The sequence below is a fragment of the Glandiceps talaboti genome, chromosome 17, assembly GCF_964340395.1.
Source record: "Glandiceps talaboti chromosome 17, keGlaTala1.1, whole genome shotgun sequence".
Taxonomy (NCBI): domain Eukaryota; kingdom Metazoa; phylum Hemichordata; class Enteropneusta; family Spengelidae; genus Glandiceps; species Glandiceps talaboti.
Window position 1 is genome coordinate 4,221,790 of NC_135565.1, and position 18,686 is coordinate 4,240,475.

An 18,686-nucleotide genomic window follows, 5' to 3' on the forward strand; every position below is an offset into this window, starting at 1 on the left:
ATTTGTTTGTGTAATAGTGTTAACAGTAGCAACATGTACCAGTGTATATGTACATGTATATTGTATTCGGGTATTCAATGGCACTGTTCTAAAATTAGCAACAAATTATTGTAAACAGCTTTGTTGATAACTACTACTAGAGTTCAATGTTCTCTACACTTGACCAGAAGGGAAAAAGATCAATGACCTTTTCATGCAGGCACTATTAAAATACAACTGCAGACTTCCAAGCATTGAGGAATGGATCCTGTTACAAACAAGGAACTTAAACAAAAGAATTGGGTTCATAACACTTGGCACAGCAGGTTGTAACAACATAGGCTTGTAGTACATTTTATGGTTTGATAAGAACAGTGTTATGGCCTCTTTATGTGTACATGAAATGCCAGGGGAACTGTAAATTTGTTTGTGAACATGAACTATTATGTAAAGAGGCCATACAACTGTTCTTATCAAATGATGGAATGTAATACAAGTCTCTGCTGTTCCAACATGCTATGCCAAGTGTTATTAATCCAATTCAGTTGTTTATATTTGTACTTGCCCTGTTTGTAACAGGTTCCGTTTGTCAATTTGTCAATGCTTCAATGTCGGCAGTGGTTCCATTAGTTGACCCTTTAGGAGCAAGGGAAGGAATACCCATTCCCATAAGACCAAATCTCTGAACATCTGCAAACTAAAATAATTTGCTGTACTGGAGGCATTGATAATGATGCTTTGTTGTATCAATTCATTTGCATTGACATTGTGCAAAAATCAGTGTCCATTGTAAGTGTTCCTGTGTAACTGTTATTTCACCTGGGTTCCCAAACAAAATTACCATAGACTGTATGGGAAAACACTGCCATTTTTACCTCTTACTCCCTCTCAGTAACCATGTAGCAAACAAAAATCCATGTTTTTTGTTCAAAGACAATAACTTGGCTTGTACATGGTATACAGGTAATATACATTGCATGTACGTTTGTCTCTAAAAATAGAAAACCAAATAACTGGGATATTGTTTTGTTTGCAGGATTTCTCAGTGTGTGATCAACTCACAGACATTTGTTTGGTAAGTTACACATTTCAAGGTGGAAGGCCCCATCGCAGCCAGTGGTGCTTCTCGTAGTGCTGGGCCAAAGAGAGGAAGGCAACAGCAAGGGACACCACAGAGCACACATCATACCAACACCAAAACCTATCTACGATGGATTCCTCCAAGTACATATAAACGAGATGTCGTTTCTATACACCAGAAACAGGACACTACATTTAGACGTGTGCGAGGGTAAGTAATCTTCCTGGTTGTTGACAATATTCCACTCAGTTCTTGAGTGGAGGTGGGGAATTGATAGCAGTAAAATTATGAATTGAAGTGAATGTAATGTGGTATGGTTAACAGCTGCAAAGAAATCAGAAACTCATCACAGTGCTTGCTACTTCTACAAGTGGGACAAGCTGAGTTTATGAATCAAGCTTTTTTACTCAAATGAAAATACTTACATAATTTTTTAAAACATTCATTCCTTTACATGTAATTATTCTATCTTGGTATTTCTGTCAATACATGCCTTTTATATAACATTGCAAGTATCATCTGGCATTTTTAGAACAGTTGATTGCACAGTTGGAATTTCCTCAACAATTTTTCATATGCATGATAAATTACGTCATTGGTTTGTTTATAGGTTATACCTCCATAATACTAGGTTTGAGTTCAATCATTTGTAAGCGGTGGTTAAGTGTGCTTCAAGTGTGGCTGTTGATCATAAGTGAAAGTGTCAAACTTTATATCTTCAATATTTGTATTAGCAATTCTAACAATTGTGTTTTCTTTGATTTTCTACAGTATACTCAATAAGTTAACACCAGAGAAGTTTGATAAACTGAGCTTAGAACTCCTCAATGTTGGCATAGACTCCAAAGTTATTCTCAAGGGGGTTATTTTGTTGGTAAGTATAAAACAAAGAATTATGCACAATTGTACAGCATTATTTATACTTTAAGAAAGTTTAATATCATGAAAATACTGACACAGACACAAACAGTTCAATTGCAACAGTTGTCAGTTGTTCCAGTCAAACTTGTGTGTCTCAAGGTCCAATACTTTGTGATCATGCCAGTAGCTAGTTATTCTTGTGTGTATCAAGGTCCAGTAATTTGTAATCATGCCAGTAGCTAGTTATAATTATCTGACTAAGCAGAAATTTACAGTTTTACAAACACTAAATTCATTATGTTTTGTGAGAACTTGAGATTGACAATGATTATTAAAGGGGAATGCCACTTTAGGAAATAGAGACATTTTCATAAACCATACGTTCTGGAAAATCATTTCATGATTTTACATCGCCTACAAGTACATGTTGTACTTGCGATTTCAGAGAAACATCAAGTTGATCATGTGCATTTATAGGTATATCTTTGCTATGGGCTATTGCATCATGGGAATCTGCAGAAATAATGTTTGAACACTGAATAATCCTGAGTACAGAGTGCAAAAATAAAATGTTACACACATCAGTGTAAAACAGCTGTCATGAATATTCATTGTCAACCATTGGATATGTTATTTCTGCTGACTCCCATGATACAATAGCTCAAAGCAAAAATATCCTATAACGGCACAAGTTCAACTTCAGGTTTCTCTGAAATTGCAAGTAATTGTAGGTGATGTAAAGTTATAAAATGACTCTCCAGAACCCGTAGTTTATGAAAATGTCTGTATTTCCTGGAGTGGTGTTCCCCTTTAACAATAAAAAGCATTTTGATATCAGATGACCTTTGAACATTAACCTATAGAAGCATTGCCATGGTGATACGAAAGACATCGTACATTACACATACATTATTAATGGTAGCCATACAAAATAATTTCCCTTTCAATATGTTTTTTGTGTGTTAATGTTGATATGGACTCTACTTTAATTCTCCAAATTGTTATTTTTTGGGGGTGAGACACTGAGAGTCAAACCAAATGTACATTATTAATGTTGTTAGCGTAGAATAATTTCCTCCCCTGAATTGTTTTTCTCCATACTTGGCACAAAGCCAAGTCATTTCAAAACAGATACTGTTTCAGCGTTTGAAAAAACAGTTGCACAAAATAATGTTTGGTAAAAATGAATATGATCATATTAAATTAATATTTGCTAAAAACTTCATTTAGGTAAGAATAAGAAGCAGAGGTCCGCTTGTGAGTCAACAGTATTGCGCAGTGTTTCATTCATTTACATTTAATTGTTGTGAAACTTTCAAGCAACTCAAATTACTTGTTTTCCTTTCTTTGCCAAATAATGTAGTTCAGTGGTATATTTTTAAATCGTCTCGAGTGCAAAATAATTTCAACTCTTTGTTCATTATAATTTTCTCTTCTTTGCAAAGATCTTTGAAAAAAGTTTCAGACGAGTCAAGTATATTCACACAGATTAGATTTGTACTGGATTGATTTTCTTTGTCATATGTGTTACAATGTATACATTTAATGCATTGTTTCATTCATCATATTTTTTTTTTCTTTTCTCTACCAAGATCTTTGAAAAAGCTTTAGATGAGCAAAAGTATAGTTCTACCTATGCACAGCTATGTAGACGATTGTGTGAAGACGCTCCCAACTTTGAACCATCAGGCAGCTCAGGACCCTCCGTAAGTATTTGATGATGGTGACTTGACATGGACACAATCATGATTTGCAAAGTGACATACACACTGGCACTCAAGCAGCATCAGGTTCTGATACATATATTTATCCCAAACAGTGGTAAAAATACAACTCTTTGTTCACATTATTTCACTGTTTTCGAAATCGGCAGTAGGGGAGGTTTGGTAGCACCACAGTGTTTTCGAAATCGGCAGTATTTTTTTTGGGGGGGTGGGGGGTGTTATTGTGTTTTGGATTTTGATGGAAGAAAAAATCCATGAATCTACAGTGGCATGACCTTGTCTAGAGTGTTGTATTTTCTCTTGTCCCCATTTCTTTAATACAATATAGTTTTGCTTTAGATAAAAATCAATACAATAGTTGGTGTTTATTAGTATACTAATCTATTATGACTGCTACTAACAGATGGTATAATCTACACCTGTTATGACATCAACTGAACCTGTCAAACTCCAGTGACTTGATCGTTTCACAATCATGTGTTTTCTCTAGAAACCATCTTAAATATGTTGCAATAAGGTTACATGTATGTAAGGTTATGAAAACAACACAAGGTTCTGTGTACTGATCAATAAAAAGTTGCCATGGAAACTAGTTCATCCATGACAGGTCACCATGGAAACTAACTTATCAATAACATGTTGCCATGGAAACTTTTAAATAACTGTCTAATTTTAATTACCTTTTGAATTATTATAATAGTATTATATTATATTTTTCTAACTGAGTGACTTGAAAAACATGGTGGGACTGTGTGTTTCCAATACCACACGACACAATTTTATTTTATGGTTAATCTACATGAAAAAGTCCTCTGAATACTTGAAGTAGCTTTAGCACCATATATGGGCATTGCCGTACAAGGTTTGCTGAAATTCGATGCATTGGTATGATTAAGGTACAAACCGGTGACCAAAGAATTCAATTAAAATCACTAACAATGGACATTAAAATAACACAGTAAATGGTTCATTACATTTCAATCAATTTATAACATGTTTTAGGAAAGTTGCAATGCTGATTAATTACCTTGGCCACACAAATATGCCATTTTGTACAATCATGCCAAACCATATTTGTATGCAAGCTAGGGAGACTGGTCTTAGACCCCTCAGTCTTTTGGTGAAAGTGTAGGTGACTTTGACTCTTAGCTTGCCCTTATTTGTAGTCCTGTCCTTATAACACCCAATTTATCAGTTGGCTGTGTAAATTTGTCTTTAATTAGATAGAGTGTAGAACAAAACACAATTTTCCTATATTACAGAACATTAATCTTTTTGTAAAATTTGTGACAATGACTAATTGTTGTTGTGTTCTTGTTTATTGCAGACATTCCAGCGTCTACTGATCTCCAAGTGCCAAGATGAGTTTGAGAACAGATCCCGGGCATTTGCAGGTAAATTTTGTAAATATGAAGTGTTGAAAGAAAAATAACTGACCTTATTTTACAACTTTTTTTCACACACAGTATCCAAATATGTACATGGCTGCCAATTTTCTTGTCCTTCATACTACCTCAGACTCCATCAAATCATGAGGGCGCCCTTTTATCTGGTTCCCTATAACTGTTGTTATGGTAACTAAAAGACTAAATACTGTAAACTAGTTATCTTTGTCACTAGAAAAATGTGCAAGTTTATAGTCTTCAGCTAAATCCAACAGACTAATTTTTATGAATTACTGCGTCTGGTGTACTGTTTATTTACAGAGGGGCATTTTAGTCACTACAACTTATTGTCACATTTTTGTTTGCTAGTGAAATAAACAAACTAAGTTCTCAGTGAAAATGTCTGGGTTTATATTACAGTATGAAATTGTACTCAATAATCCCCTCTCTATATTTGGGTTTGGTTTTAAATGTCAGAAATTTTTCTTACTGTTTACATATGCGATATCTAATATAGTATATAGTTATATAAACCTGTACAACAGTTGCTCCAATCAGTAGCATTTCATGAAGTCTTCAAGAGGTTTTGATGTCATAAAATTATTGTATGATTCTTAAAATATTGTTTGATGTGTGGTTACATTATCCTCAATCAATTCCTGTTTTTTGGTGGTTTGTATTACATGTTTGTTTGTTTGTTATTTATAGCCTATGACTCGGCTGGCCCACTTTCTCCTGAGGAACAGGAGGAGAGACGTAGTGCTAAACGTAAGATGCTTGGCAACATCAAGTTCATTGGTAAGTTTTCCTGATTTATGTTACAGTTCCGAAGTCACCTTCAGATTTGCTAGCATATGGTCAGCTCAATGTTAACATAGGACTGGTGTAGGCATTAACCCTTCCAGTTGCTAACACATACTGGTGAGGTGTTAGTGTCAGCCTAGTGTTAGCACTGAGCTAGTCTGGTGTTAACATAGGACTGGTGAAGGCATTAACCCTTCCAGTTGCTAACACACACTGGTGAGGTGTGTGTGCCAGCCTAGTGTTACTGAGCTAGTCTGGTGTTAACATAGGACTGGTGTAGGCATTAACCCTACCAGCTGCTAACACATACTGGTAAAGTGTGTGTACCAGTCTAGTGTTAGCACTGAGCTAGTCTGGTGTTAACATAGGACTGGTACAGGCATTAATCCTTCCAGTTGCTAACACACACTGGTGAGGTGTGTGTGCCAGCCTAGTGTTACTGAGCTAGCCTGGTGTTAATGCAGGACTGGTGTAGGCATTAACCCTTCCAGTCTATAACTGATGAGGTGTCATTGCCCAGTGACCAATTAACTGTTAAATAGTAATTCTATCAATGGTAAAATATGATTTTATATGGACATTGACTTATTGAGCCATAGTTTTCAAAAAATAATTTTGAGAAATTCAATCAATGCAGTTTGGCAACTTGTAACCAGAATTGATAAAAGTTATTATTTATGCATGATAATCTTGTTGATATTTTTGGTGTTTCAGGCGAACTTGGAAAACTGGATATGCTACATGAGTCAATTTTACATAGGTGCATTAAGCAGGTAGGTTATGGAATAATTACTACTCTGGCAACTGAGGTTACAGTTTAGTGAGATACTGAAACTAAATCTATTGTCCAATGTGGTAGATTACACAAGTGGGTGATAGCAGTTCCTCTGTTGTGCAGATGTAATCACCCTGTGATCAAGATAGTGTAAACATATGAAGTATCATAGAATGTACAAGATTTGAAGAATGTAGAAACAACAAATGATATCTTGTGGCAATAGTTAGATTTTTACATTATTTAAGGCAAGAACCCATGGTTGTTGAAAAGGTGCAACTGTAGTAGCGCCCCTGTGGTTGAAACAAGGGTAAACTGTAGTAGTACGCCTGTGTTCAATATTCAGTCTTGTTTAATGGGAAATTGTAATAGCGCCTTCATTAGACTTGAGTTGGATAGAGGAAAATGACAAAGTGCTTAAAGTTGGCCAGTATATCATACACACATCTTACTTCCACCTTCATGTACTGTAAAAGAGATTTATCACAACATGTCTGTTATAATATTACTTTTTCGACATTGTGCTATCTGTAACTTTTATATCTCCAGTGTTGATGGGTAGTTGTATTAATGTCATCTGTCAGCAATGAAATTGAAACCCCATGATTGATATTGTTGTTGTTGTTGTTGTTGTTGTTGTTGTTAATATACCTCTCTGTTTTGATTGATATGGTTGCAGTTGCTTGATAAGAAAAAGAACCAGTCTGTATCAGACATCACAGAAGACTTGGAATGTCTCTGTCAGATAATGAAGACTGTAGGCCCAAGATTGGACTCACAAAGAGCCAAGGTAGGCAGACGGAAACCTGGGTGGGTGCGTGTGGGGGGGGGGGGGGGGGGGGAGAGAGACAGACAGACAGACAGACAGACAGACAGGAGAGAAGAGAAAGAGTTTTCTAGATTGAAAGTTGTAAGGAAGAAAATGTCAGATGTGTAAGAAAGTGGGTGACTAGGAGTGTAAGGCAGGTATACAGATAAGAGAGAAATGAAGGATTTGATAGGAGAACTAAAGAAAATGTAATCTCCATCAGTGTATGACAAGAAAAAATGATGAGTTTGAAAGACTAGAATGAAACTATAAAATATGGCCATGTAGTATGTCATGCATCTCAAGATTTTAATCATGTGATTGTATTTTACAGGCTCTTATGGATCAGTATTTTATGCGTATGCATGTTTTAGCCAACAATACAGATCTCCCTGCTCGCATTAGATTTATGTTGCAAGATACACTTGAACTCAGAGAAAGCAGTGTAAGTAAACTTGATGCTCCTCTTTTGTGAACAGTGCCCTCTGGTGGCAGTCGTTTGATAAATATTACTCCACAGTGACATATTTTCAGTGATGTTGATGTGGCAATACATAAAGTCTGCATGATAGGGTAAGAATTCAATTGACATAATATAGTGTTCACTAGACCACTACAGTAGGAACAGTACATCTGATTGGACAATGGAAATAGTTTCATCCCACATGTAGAACAGCAAGGAGTAAGATTTTGTTTGTATGATATATTGATAGACCCAAGACACATTGTAGTGTTCACTGGGAGCATAGCATCAGTGCATGTGTCTGGTTCCTAGCATCAGTGCATGCGTTTGGTTCCTAGCATAAATGCGTTTGGTTCCATGAACTTGGATGGGATGATACTCCATGCAGGATCCCTGTGCTGTGCAGTCAACATGTCAAATATTCTTGAATGAGTAGTGATTTTTTGACTTGTTTCATTTCAGTGGGTGCCACGTAAAGTTCTGCAAGATAGCAGTCCAAGAACTATAGAACAAATACGACATGAGGCTACAAAGGTTAGTTACTGAATCAATTACACCATGAACACAATCAAAGCTATGAAATATGAGACTTGTTATACAGGTAGAGAACTGTATATGTCCAATCAGCACCAAGTTCTATTTGACCAATCATCAAAGAGTTCTATTTGACCAATCAGCACCAATTTCTATTTGACCAATCAGCACCAATTTCTATTTGACCAATCAGCACCAATTTCTATTTGACCAATCAGCACCAATTTCTATTTGACAAATCATCTTTGACTGAGAGTTGTATTTGACCAATCATTGAGTTCAGTTTGACCAATTACAACTAAGTTCTATTTGACCTATCACCTCTGTGCTGTTTCACCAATCAGCACACCAGACAGATTTCTGTCCAATTTTTCCATTCTGTGCATATGATATAGTCCATAGGCCTCTGGAAGTCAAGATCTTAATATTGTTGAACAAATATCATAATTTGGCTAATACTTAGTCTTAATAGCTGTCTGACCTGAGCTGTGTCATATAGTATACAGCAAGTAAGTTGACATTATGACAGGTGATTTATTAACACACAATTGTAACTGTTTGCTTTATGTTCTGGCGTGCTCTTCAGGACTATGGTGTGTTTTTTCCACCCAATGGGCCAAATTTGAAACATAAGGACTTCTTTGGCGGCCCTTTTGATGACGGTATAGACATGCTTGGTGTCCAGAAACGAGGCGGTGTAATCACAGGTGGACTGAGTGATGTCTTCATGCCATCCATGGGTAAGTACACAAACTTAATGCTTGCTAGCTTTACAGTAACTGTCAAGTTGTCCACATAATAATTGGGTGATAATACTCAATCAAGCTAATAATAGCAAACTAAAATGGAACTATATTTTAAGAAATACTGTGACAGATATCTTTACTGTATATTTATAATACTGTAGTCCAACATTAGGAGATAAAAAATCTGTAACATTCTCTAAAATGGAAGTTTCATAGGCATTCTGTGAGTTCGTGAGTGTGTTACATGGTCAAAGTCATCTTGTATAATGAGTGTCATCTCCTTCCCATCCAATATATGCAGAATTCTACGACCATCATATTTCAAGGAGTGGTAGATACCGTGCTTCAGCAGCTAAAACTAATCATTTTAAATCGTCTTTCGTCCCATCCGCTATCTCAGTTCTTAATAGCAATCATTGTCGCTCTTTTTAGTACTGTGCTGTTGTTCAGTTTTAGTATGTTGTGTAATATATGTAATGCTATCTTTTGTATTGCTTTTATTTTTGTTTTACCTGCAAGAACTGTCGTTTTAATTTCCCCTGGTGGGATGAATACAGTAATTCTGATTCTGATTAACCCTACCCCTATATACAGAGTAGGTCTTTGAACACTGAATGAGGTTAAATGTTTTGTCACTTGAGGAAAACTCGCTGTCAGAAACACCACCCTCCTGTGAGTGTAATTATATCAATATCCATTTAATGTGACTTGGTAATGAGTGTTCTCACTCAGGTATTCTCTTTCTACTGTAGGAAGCATAGGTACAGGACCAGGAGTTATTCAGGACAGTTTCAACGGCTACTCTCCACCCTTAGGACGACCACGTAGCCCACGGGCCAGTGACTCTCGAAATGCCAATGGAAACGGTAACCAAGGTAAGAAAACCTCCCCCGAATTGTAGTGATGCAGGTCATTCAAGGTCATGTAAAAAAAGAATGTAATCTGAAACTGAAATACATCCCAAAACATTCCAAAACTGAAATACATCCCAAAACATTCCAAAACTGAAATACATCCCAAAACATTCCAAAACTGAAATTTCATGACAGTGTTGTATACCAAGGATGTGTGCACCCTGACAGTGACCTCTGACCCTGCTATTATTGTTCATGCACAGGTTACCAAAACTATTCCAACCAGAAAGGTCAATCACAGAGACAGCATGATGGTGGTAACCAAGGCAACCAGGGTTATCAGAATCGTCAGGGCAACCAGCAGCGTGACCTACCCCCTAGGTTCATGAAGAAAGGTCCTTTCAGCTTGGGTTCTGAAGAGGTACGTGGTAGCTTACAATATGAAAACATCACAGTTGTTAATTTGTCTGTCAGCATTTGTGATAAGTATGTCTGTCTTTGTTTTCCCAGTCTGTTGCAGTGTGAATTGGTGTGTCTCATCATTTACTGGTGGTATGCATGTGTGTCTTTCTCACTCACTCTATATCATATATGGTGATGTGTTCATCTCTCAGTCTGTCTGGTGCCTTGTGTGTGTGTGTGTTTGGAGAGGCCTGTCTTGTCAGTAAGTCAGTCAGTCAGTCAGTCAGTCAGACTGTCTCTTGCAACCAAAATTAGTTGATAAAGGTATTAGCCTCAATTGACTACTTACAAACTCCATGTTCTGCATTACCTTGACAACAGTAAATCGCTAACAGTGACTTCAAACCCATAGCTATATTTTGAGTAATAATAATGTAATAATAAGTTATTACATGTGGACAATTGTTTTTAGTAATTTACTAATTTGTTTTCTCTCATCAGATAAGTCTACGTCCAGCTAAGGACTCTATGGTATTGAAACCACAAGCCCCCAGTATGATGCCATCAGCTAGACCAACCATTGGTCAGCTACCACAGTCAGCTATGGCGCCATCAAGTGCTCCACAAATGACTGTACCAACTAACACACAGAACCAGCAGTCTTCACCCAAGGTATGGATACTATGAATAGAAATGCGCACACACGCACGCACACACACACACACACACACACACACACACACACACACACACACACACACATACCCACACACACACACATATACACCTGCCCGTACACACACACACACACACACATGCACATACCCACACACACATACATACATACACATACCCACAGAAATACACATACACCTACCTGTACACACACACACACACACATACACACACAGACTTATCAAGGGTCCCCTGTACTAACAAGTACAAAAGATGTTAAACAAATTGAAAAATTAAACATAACAAATTATAGCTGTTTGATGATGTGTTTTGTGAGCATAATAAAAGCCCAGCTTTACCTTATTGTCTACTCTTTGTGTTTGTGTACAGACTCAGGCTAGACAGATGCCTACAGGAGACAGGCCAAGACAGGACAAGAGAAAGGTCCCTAGCAAAGAAGAACTACAAAAGATGGTGGTGAGTAATTACAGTTAGTCATCCTCAGCCACACAGCATTGTTTGTAATGTGTCTTCTAAATCATACACTTCAGATAATAGCTTCGTTGAGGGCAGCGCTAGTAAAGCGACCTCAGGGAGAGTAAGTAGGTGAAGTATCTCTAAGTGAACTTTGACCTAATTCAGTACACTACTACCAGTCATGTTGGCCAGGTATTCTGTCCTTGTAATCTCATCAAATATTATTATGTTCAGATATTAAATATTTCTGAAAAAAAGTTGGAAAAATTGTTTACCTGGATAATATAAAAGGAATGATTGATTAATTTGTTGCTTGCAAAGTTTTGGGGCGTGCTCACATAAATGTACAAATCTGAAAGAAAGAGATCCACGGAATGATTATGAAAGATATTACATTATTACAGCGGAACGCCACCCCCAGGGAATGAAGGCATCTTTGTAATCTTTGGTTTCTGGAGAGTCATTTCATGATTTTATCACCTACATGTACATGACTTGTCATTTCAGAGAAACAGCAAGTTCAAATTTTACCTTATTCATTGTTAAGTGGGGATTTGTCAAGATGCTGCTAACTTCATTCGACAGAAATTAGAATATGATGTTTCTGTTATCAATTGTGCGTTACCATGGATATAACTTGTTTACATGACTATTATAGGAATCGATGCTGGAACAATACCTGAGTGATAACAACATTAGTGATGCCATCAACACCATCAGAGCCATGAAGGTACCCAGGAAGTTCATGCCAACCGTTGTGTGTCAACTATTAACTGAATCAGTCGAGAAGTCAGAGGAACAACGAGAACATGTCAGCAAACTCATTGCAACTATGAACACAGAGGGTGTCATTACAGAAGAGCATTTCCTGACGGTGAGTAGACAACCAGAATGGAATAGACCTTTCTCGTAGGTCATGCCCTCTAGTGGTGAAGTAGAGAAATGATAGTAATTGATTTACAAGTCAGTAGACCTGTACAATAAATCACACCCTCTAGTGTTGGAGTAGAGAAGGGAGTAGTTGTTACACAAGTCAATATACATGTATAACAAATCAGGCCCTCTTGTGGTGAAGTATAGAAGTGAATAATTGATGTATGTGTGAACAGACCTGTACAATGAATCACACCCTCTAGTGGTGAAGTATAGAAGTGAGTAATTGATGTGTGTGTGAATTTACCTGTGCAATAAATCATATCAAGACCAGTTCTGACCCTTGTTCATTTAATTTCATTTCATTTCACAGGGTTTTACCGATGTTCTAAACAAGCTATCTGACTTGGAGAACACCGTAGCACTAGTCAAATCATACATAGCTACGTTTGCCGCCCAGGCTGTCATCGATGACGTCATCACTCTGGTAGACTTAGCTGATCCCATGAAGAATGGTAGCTTCTATCCACTATTCCTGCTAATACTGCAGAGAATGCATAAACTGAAAGACAAAGAGTGGCTGGTCTCTGTCTTCAACAACAGTAAAATCAACATGCAGGGGATGCTCCCAGGTATGCTACTTCTTTGTTTCTTCCAAGTGACAACAATGAAGAACAGTACGATAGACCTAACATACAGTATATGCACATTTGTAGTCAGGCTAAGGAGTTAGGCAGTGGCAGATGTATGGATAGACTCCCTAGATTGAACCTTATTTGTATGGTCCACATGTACCTTGAGTGGACACTGTTCAACCTGGGGTCCCATTCATCATTTCATGACAATGTAGAACATGAGACCTACTGTACAAAAGATTCACATTTGTAGTCAGGCTAGGGAGTAAGGCAGTGATTGGTGTAGGGATATACTCCCTAGTTTGAACCTAATTTGTATGGTCTATATTGCATGGACACTGTTCTATATGTGGTTCTGTTCATGACAGAACTGTAGAACATTGGACCTTTTATTGACTCAGTAGAAATTTTCATTATTGATTTAGACCTTTTGTACAGTAGATTCATATTTGTATTCATGCTAAGGTGTTGAGGGAGGAGGGTGTAGAACAGTGGACTGAATATACAGTAGATACACATTTGGTAACATAAATGTAATATTTATCATTAACTAGTTTGTTGTGTGAATTCATTTTCAGAACTTGACCAGAGCAAGGAGAGAATGATGGAGATACTAGAAGACAAGGTAAATCAATATGATGTATTTGTAGTGTACAGGGTTTGATATGTCCATGTGTAATATTTGTAAAGTATTTTAATGTTATCATATACCATATCACATATCATATCAGATCACATCACATCACACCCCACCATATTGCATCACACCCCACCATATTGCATCACATCACATACCATATCACATACCATATCGCATATATTGTATCACATATTATATACTATATTACACCATATAACATCACACCATATACCATATCACATATATCACGTCATACCATATCATATATCACACCATATCATATACTACATTGTATATAACATATTATGTGTATATATATACCATATCACATCACATCTCATCATGTGTCACCTTATTGTATATTACATGTATATCAAATTTATATTATCTCATGAAACAAGCAATAAAATGTCAATGTTACTTTACCTTGAGTAACAGAAGTGGGCAGTAAAAAACAGGTAATCCATGAAATGGCAAAGGGTTCAACTTTTATCGATTTCAAATTAAAAATTAAAATGTTATATATGTCAGGCATATCAGTGGTAATGAATGATTTATGTTGCAACCACCCACAACATGGAGATTGAAAACACCACAACCACCCACACCATGGAGATTGAAAACACCACAACCACCCACACACCATGGAGATTGAAAACACCACAACCACCCACACACCATGGAGATTGAAAACATCACAACCACCCACACACCATGGAGATTGAAAACACCACAACCACCCACACACCATGGAGATTGAAAACACCACAACCACCCACACACCATGGAGATTGAAAACACCACAACCACCCACACCATGGAGATTGAAAACATCACAACCACCCACACCATGGAGATTGAAAACACCACAACCACCCACACACCATGGAGATTGAAAACACCACAACCACCCACACCATGGAGATTGAAAACATCACAACCACCCACACCATGGAGATTGAAAACATGTCTCATATTTCAAATTCATAATTTGTAATTTCTTTATGTTAACACAACATCTGAAATGTTTAGCTAATTCCAGATTTTCACTGACTTAACCCCGGTTTGTTTGATTCCTGACAGCACCTGAGTTTCCTGTTTCCATTGCAACGGATGCATACAGACCTGTGGAAGCAGGTGAAGCAGGACCCCAACGCCTCTACTCTGTACAAATGGATTAAGGACAACGTCGACAGCAAATTACAGACTGACGCCGCATTTGTGTTTGCGTTGTCTACCATGTAAGTTTTTACACCTTTTTTGTACCAACCATGTATCCTAAGCTTGTGGAATAAAATTAGTGCTAACAGTGTTTTTACTACTATTACTACTATAGTCCGCCGTCCTTACCACCCAGGCTATCATGTTTGACAGGTTTCTGCCATGATTCAAAAGTGTTCTACCATCCTTGAGCTTTAGTAATCTTTGAATGGCAATATCATACTAATACTTTCACATGAAGAGAAATGACTGATGTCCATGTGTGTATGTGTTAAACATAGCTATGACTGATGTCCATGTGTGTATGTGTTAAACATAGCTATGACTGATGTCCATGTATGTATGTGTTAAACATAGCTATGACTGATGTTCATGTGTGTATGTGTTAAACATAGCTATGACTGATGTCCATGTGTGTATGTGTTAAACATAGCTATGACTGATGTTCATGTGTGTATGTGTTAAACATAGCTATGACTGATGTCAATGTGTGTATGTATTAAACATAGCTATGACTGATGTCCATGTATGTATGTGTTAAACATAGCTGTCAGAGTATGTTTTCAATTTTGAGGCCTTGTAATAATATATGGATCAGTTATGCATATTAGTATGCAAATTAACATTTTCATAATATGTAAATCAGTATGTAAATTGGCTGTCATCCTAGCAATCTAGCCTGAGGAGATCATTGTTCAATAATTTGGACTTAGTTAGGGGGTCCAGCCAACCTTAACTACCTGACATGCTGTGAAATGGATACCTCATTTTTAGCTGTCGTCTAGAGGGTCCTATTCCATTTTGGAAATAGTTCTAACTATAAGTATAACACATACTTGTTAAACTGCTAATTGAAATTTTTTGCTCTCTCTTTTTAAAGTAGTACATTAGAAGTTCTATATACTTGTACTTTCCGACACACTTCATTATAGTGTAATGGCATGAGGTCTGTCTTAATGAAGGTTTTTCCAAAACCCTTGGATTTCCATTAATGGTTTTGATTGTGGACATGTAACTAATTTAAAAAAAAAAAACTATGCTTGTTTTCTTAGTGTTCTGAAGTACTGCACAGAGGAAAGTACCCTGGCAGAAGGGATAGACAAAACTCAGTTACCGGATAAACAGCTACAAGAGAAGGAGAAAGCTAACCTTAGTAATTTGAAACCTTTACTGCAGGCATTTGTACATGACCAGATAACATTGCAGTTGAGTGTCCTGTATGCCTTACAAGTCCACTGCTACAATCATCAATACCCTAAAGGTAAACTAAAAGTTATTGGATCTAATTTACTTGTACTTTGTTCCTTAGATTGCTGATATAAAAGCTTTCACTTTTATGACCGTCAAAAACACCCTTTTAACACTAATGTAAGGGACCTTGCTAATAACACTTAATAAGACTTGCATAAAGGGCCTTGTAAGTTGCTCACATAACTGACATATGGGGTGTTTTTAATATGACTGACATAAGGGGCCTTGCCAATATGGGGGGTTGCTAATATGACTGACATAGGGGGCCTTGCCAACATAACTGACACTGTCCTTATCTACCTATATTGTGATATAAAATAAAAAAACTGTGTGCAACATATGTAGCTTCAATGAAGTTTTATGGCATTGACTGTAGTAGTGGTATATTTATCGTAACAGCTGAATTAACATATGGTTTTTGTCTTCAATTCAGGCATGATGTTGAGATTTTTCGTCAATTTCTACGACCTCGAGGTGGCTGAGGAGGAGGCATTCCTTAAGTGGAGAGAAGACATCAATGACGATTATCCCGGGAAAGGGAAAGCTCTTTTCCAGGTCAACTCGTGGCTAACATGGCTGGAAACAGCAGACGAAGAGGAGGAGTCTGATGATGAAGATGATGACTAGTTGTCTTGACAACTGTTACCAAGTAACCAAATCAAGATGCAGATTTGATGTGTAACCATGGTTACTATTCAGTGATTTAATTTAGAATTTTGGTCTGTATAGACATAAATAAGAATGAGGCAGTTTAGGTCTGGTTTGCATACGACATCAAATCAATATGCCATCACCATGGTTACTTGTGTGCCTGCTACCGTGGTGGTTGTTGTCATGGCGACAAAGGTTAACAACTCAAATATGAAATGATTCAACAAAATCACAAGTCACTGATACATTTTTATGTGTTAAGACGTTTTTCTACATGATAAAAAACAAAAAGGAGAAAAAAAAAAGACGAGCTGAGCTCAATATTGTTATCTATAGTCAGGTGTGTTTCTACAGCTGTAGCCAGATTTTTGTGCATAAAGTGTCACCTGGCACACTGTAAAGTTGGTCAAATGCAACACAAAATGTAAAAGCCTAAAGTGCAAAAAAATAATATAATTCCAGAAAGCATATCATATTTAAATAAACGATACCTTGTCAACCAAATCATGACATCAACAACATAAGGCCTTCAAGTAATTACCAAAATAACTTTATCCAAAACAGGGCTGAATTTTCTAAAATCTAGCTTTATGTTAGTTTATTTTACAGGTAAAACATTGAGGGATCGCCGAGCGACTGTTCATACCATACACATTTTATGTTCCCTAAGAACAATTTAGATAGATAAGAAACAGGCTTCACACAGACCACTCAATACAAATATAAACAACACTCCTGCCGACAAGCAGGCACTGTATGTGTACACACATATCACTTGTAACTTTGAATCAATACACATGTATGTGTCAAAATCTGGGCCTGCATTGCAATAATTTTCAGACGATGTATGTGTGTGTGTGTGTGTGTGTGTGTGTGTCTGTGAATCAGTAGGGGTCGGATGATGATGTCTATATTTCCATTGAGTGGTCTGTGGGAAGCCTGTTTCTTATCTATCTAAATTGTTCTTGGGGAACATAAAATATGTATGATACACACAGTCGTACGACAATCCCTCGTTGTTTTATCTGTATATTTTTTTTTTGGAAGAGCTATACATTCGGTGTCACAATCAGCTGTTTTTTGTCAGCTGTGTACTTACTAGTAGAGTTTACTGGTCTGATGTACAAATAGATGTGGCCCTTATTATCTGTTGATGGCCCCCATGAGAAATAAGTCGTGTAGATTTAGATGTAGTGGCATATTTTGTGAGTGACTGTGACAATGTAACAGTATTTTCCCTCCTTTTTGTTTAAGTGTAATGCTTTGGTGAGACACTGTGAGTTAGAAATAAGAGTATTGAAAAAAATTGAAAAAAAAATGATAAGTGAAAGTCTGCGAAAAAAAGATTAAACTGAAGGACAAGCTGTTTATCAAATTGATGTAACAAGGCAACAGATTTTTTGCGGGAAAACTACAAAGTGAACTGCTAACAAGCTGTCTGTAAGAGCAACTTTATTTTGAAATGTATTTGCAACAATATTTTCCTGTATTTTAAACTTTTGACAGAAATGACAAAAATCCCGACAGCTTGACAGAAACAAAGATCAAAGTGTTGTTTCCTAATACTGCTACTTTGTTATTTCAATGCAAACAATTTCAGTCTTATGGAGGTGTGTAACATAAACTTTAAAATGGGTGGCCGCAATCCGTAACAACAAACTTTAGAATTGGAACAACAGACTCACAATTTGGTGTTTTTTAAAAACAAAATAAAAAGGAGGAAAAATACACACTTTGATATGATTTTCTTTCTATTGCAATATAAATTGAATTAATCTTTCAGAAATGATATTTTGTGGCTTTATTTGTACCAAATGATTATTATCATACATTTTTATATTCTCCAT

General features: G+C 36.8%; 1 protein-coding gene across 1 annotated transcript; it reads left to right on the forward strand.

Annotated features, from left to right (window-relative positions):
• Positions 1-1,064: 1,064 nt before the first annotated feature.
• Positions 1,065-18,402, forward strand: LOC144448332 (eukaryotic translation initiation factor 4 gamma 2-like). Its single transcript, XM_078138536.1, has 20 exons — positions 1,065-1,270; positions 1,832-1,934; positions 3,514-3,627; positions 4,973-5,039; positions 5,739-5,828; positions 6,549-6,607; positions 7,289-7,399; positions 7,752-7,862; positions 8,343-8,414; positions 9,001-9,154; positions 9,913-10,035; positions 10,278-10,435; positions 10,918-11,088; positions 11,482-11,568; positions 12,227-12,442; positions 12,815-13,073; positions 13,655-13,701; positions 14,800-14,957; positions 15,990-16,198; positions 16,622-18,402. The coding sequence occupies exons 5-20, from the start codon at positions 5,804-5,806 to the stop codon at positions 16,813-16,815; spliced, it is 2,154 nt and encodes a 717-aa protein (XP_077994662.1). The 5' UTR covers positions 1,065-1,270; positions 1,832-1,934; positions 3,514-3,627; positions 4,973-5,039; positions 5,739-5,803; the 3' UTR covers positions 16,816-18,402.
• Positions 18,403-18,686: the final 284 nt, after the last annotated feature.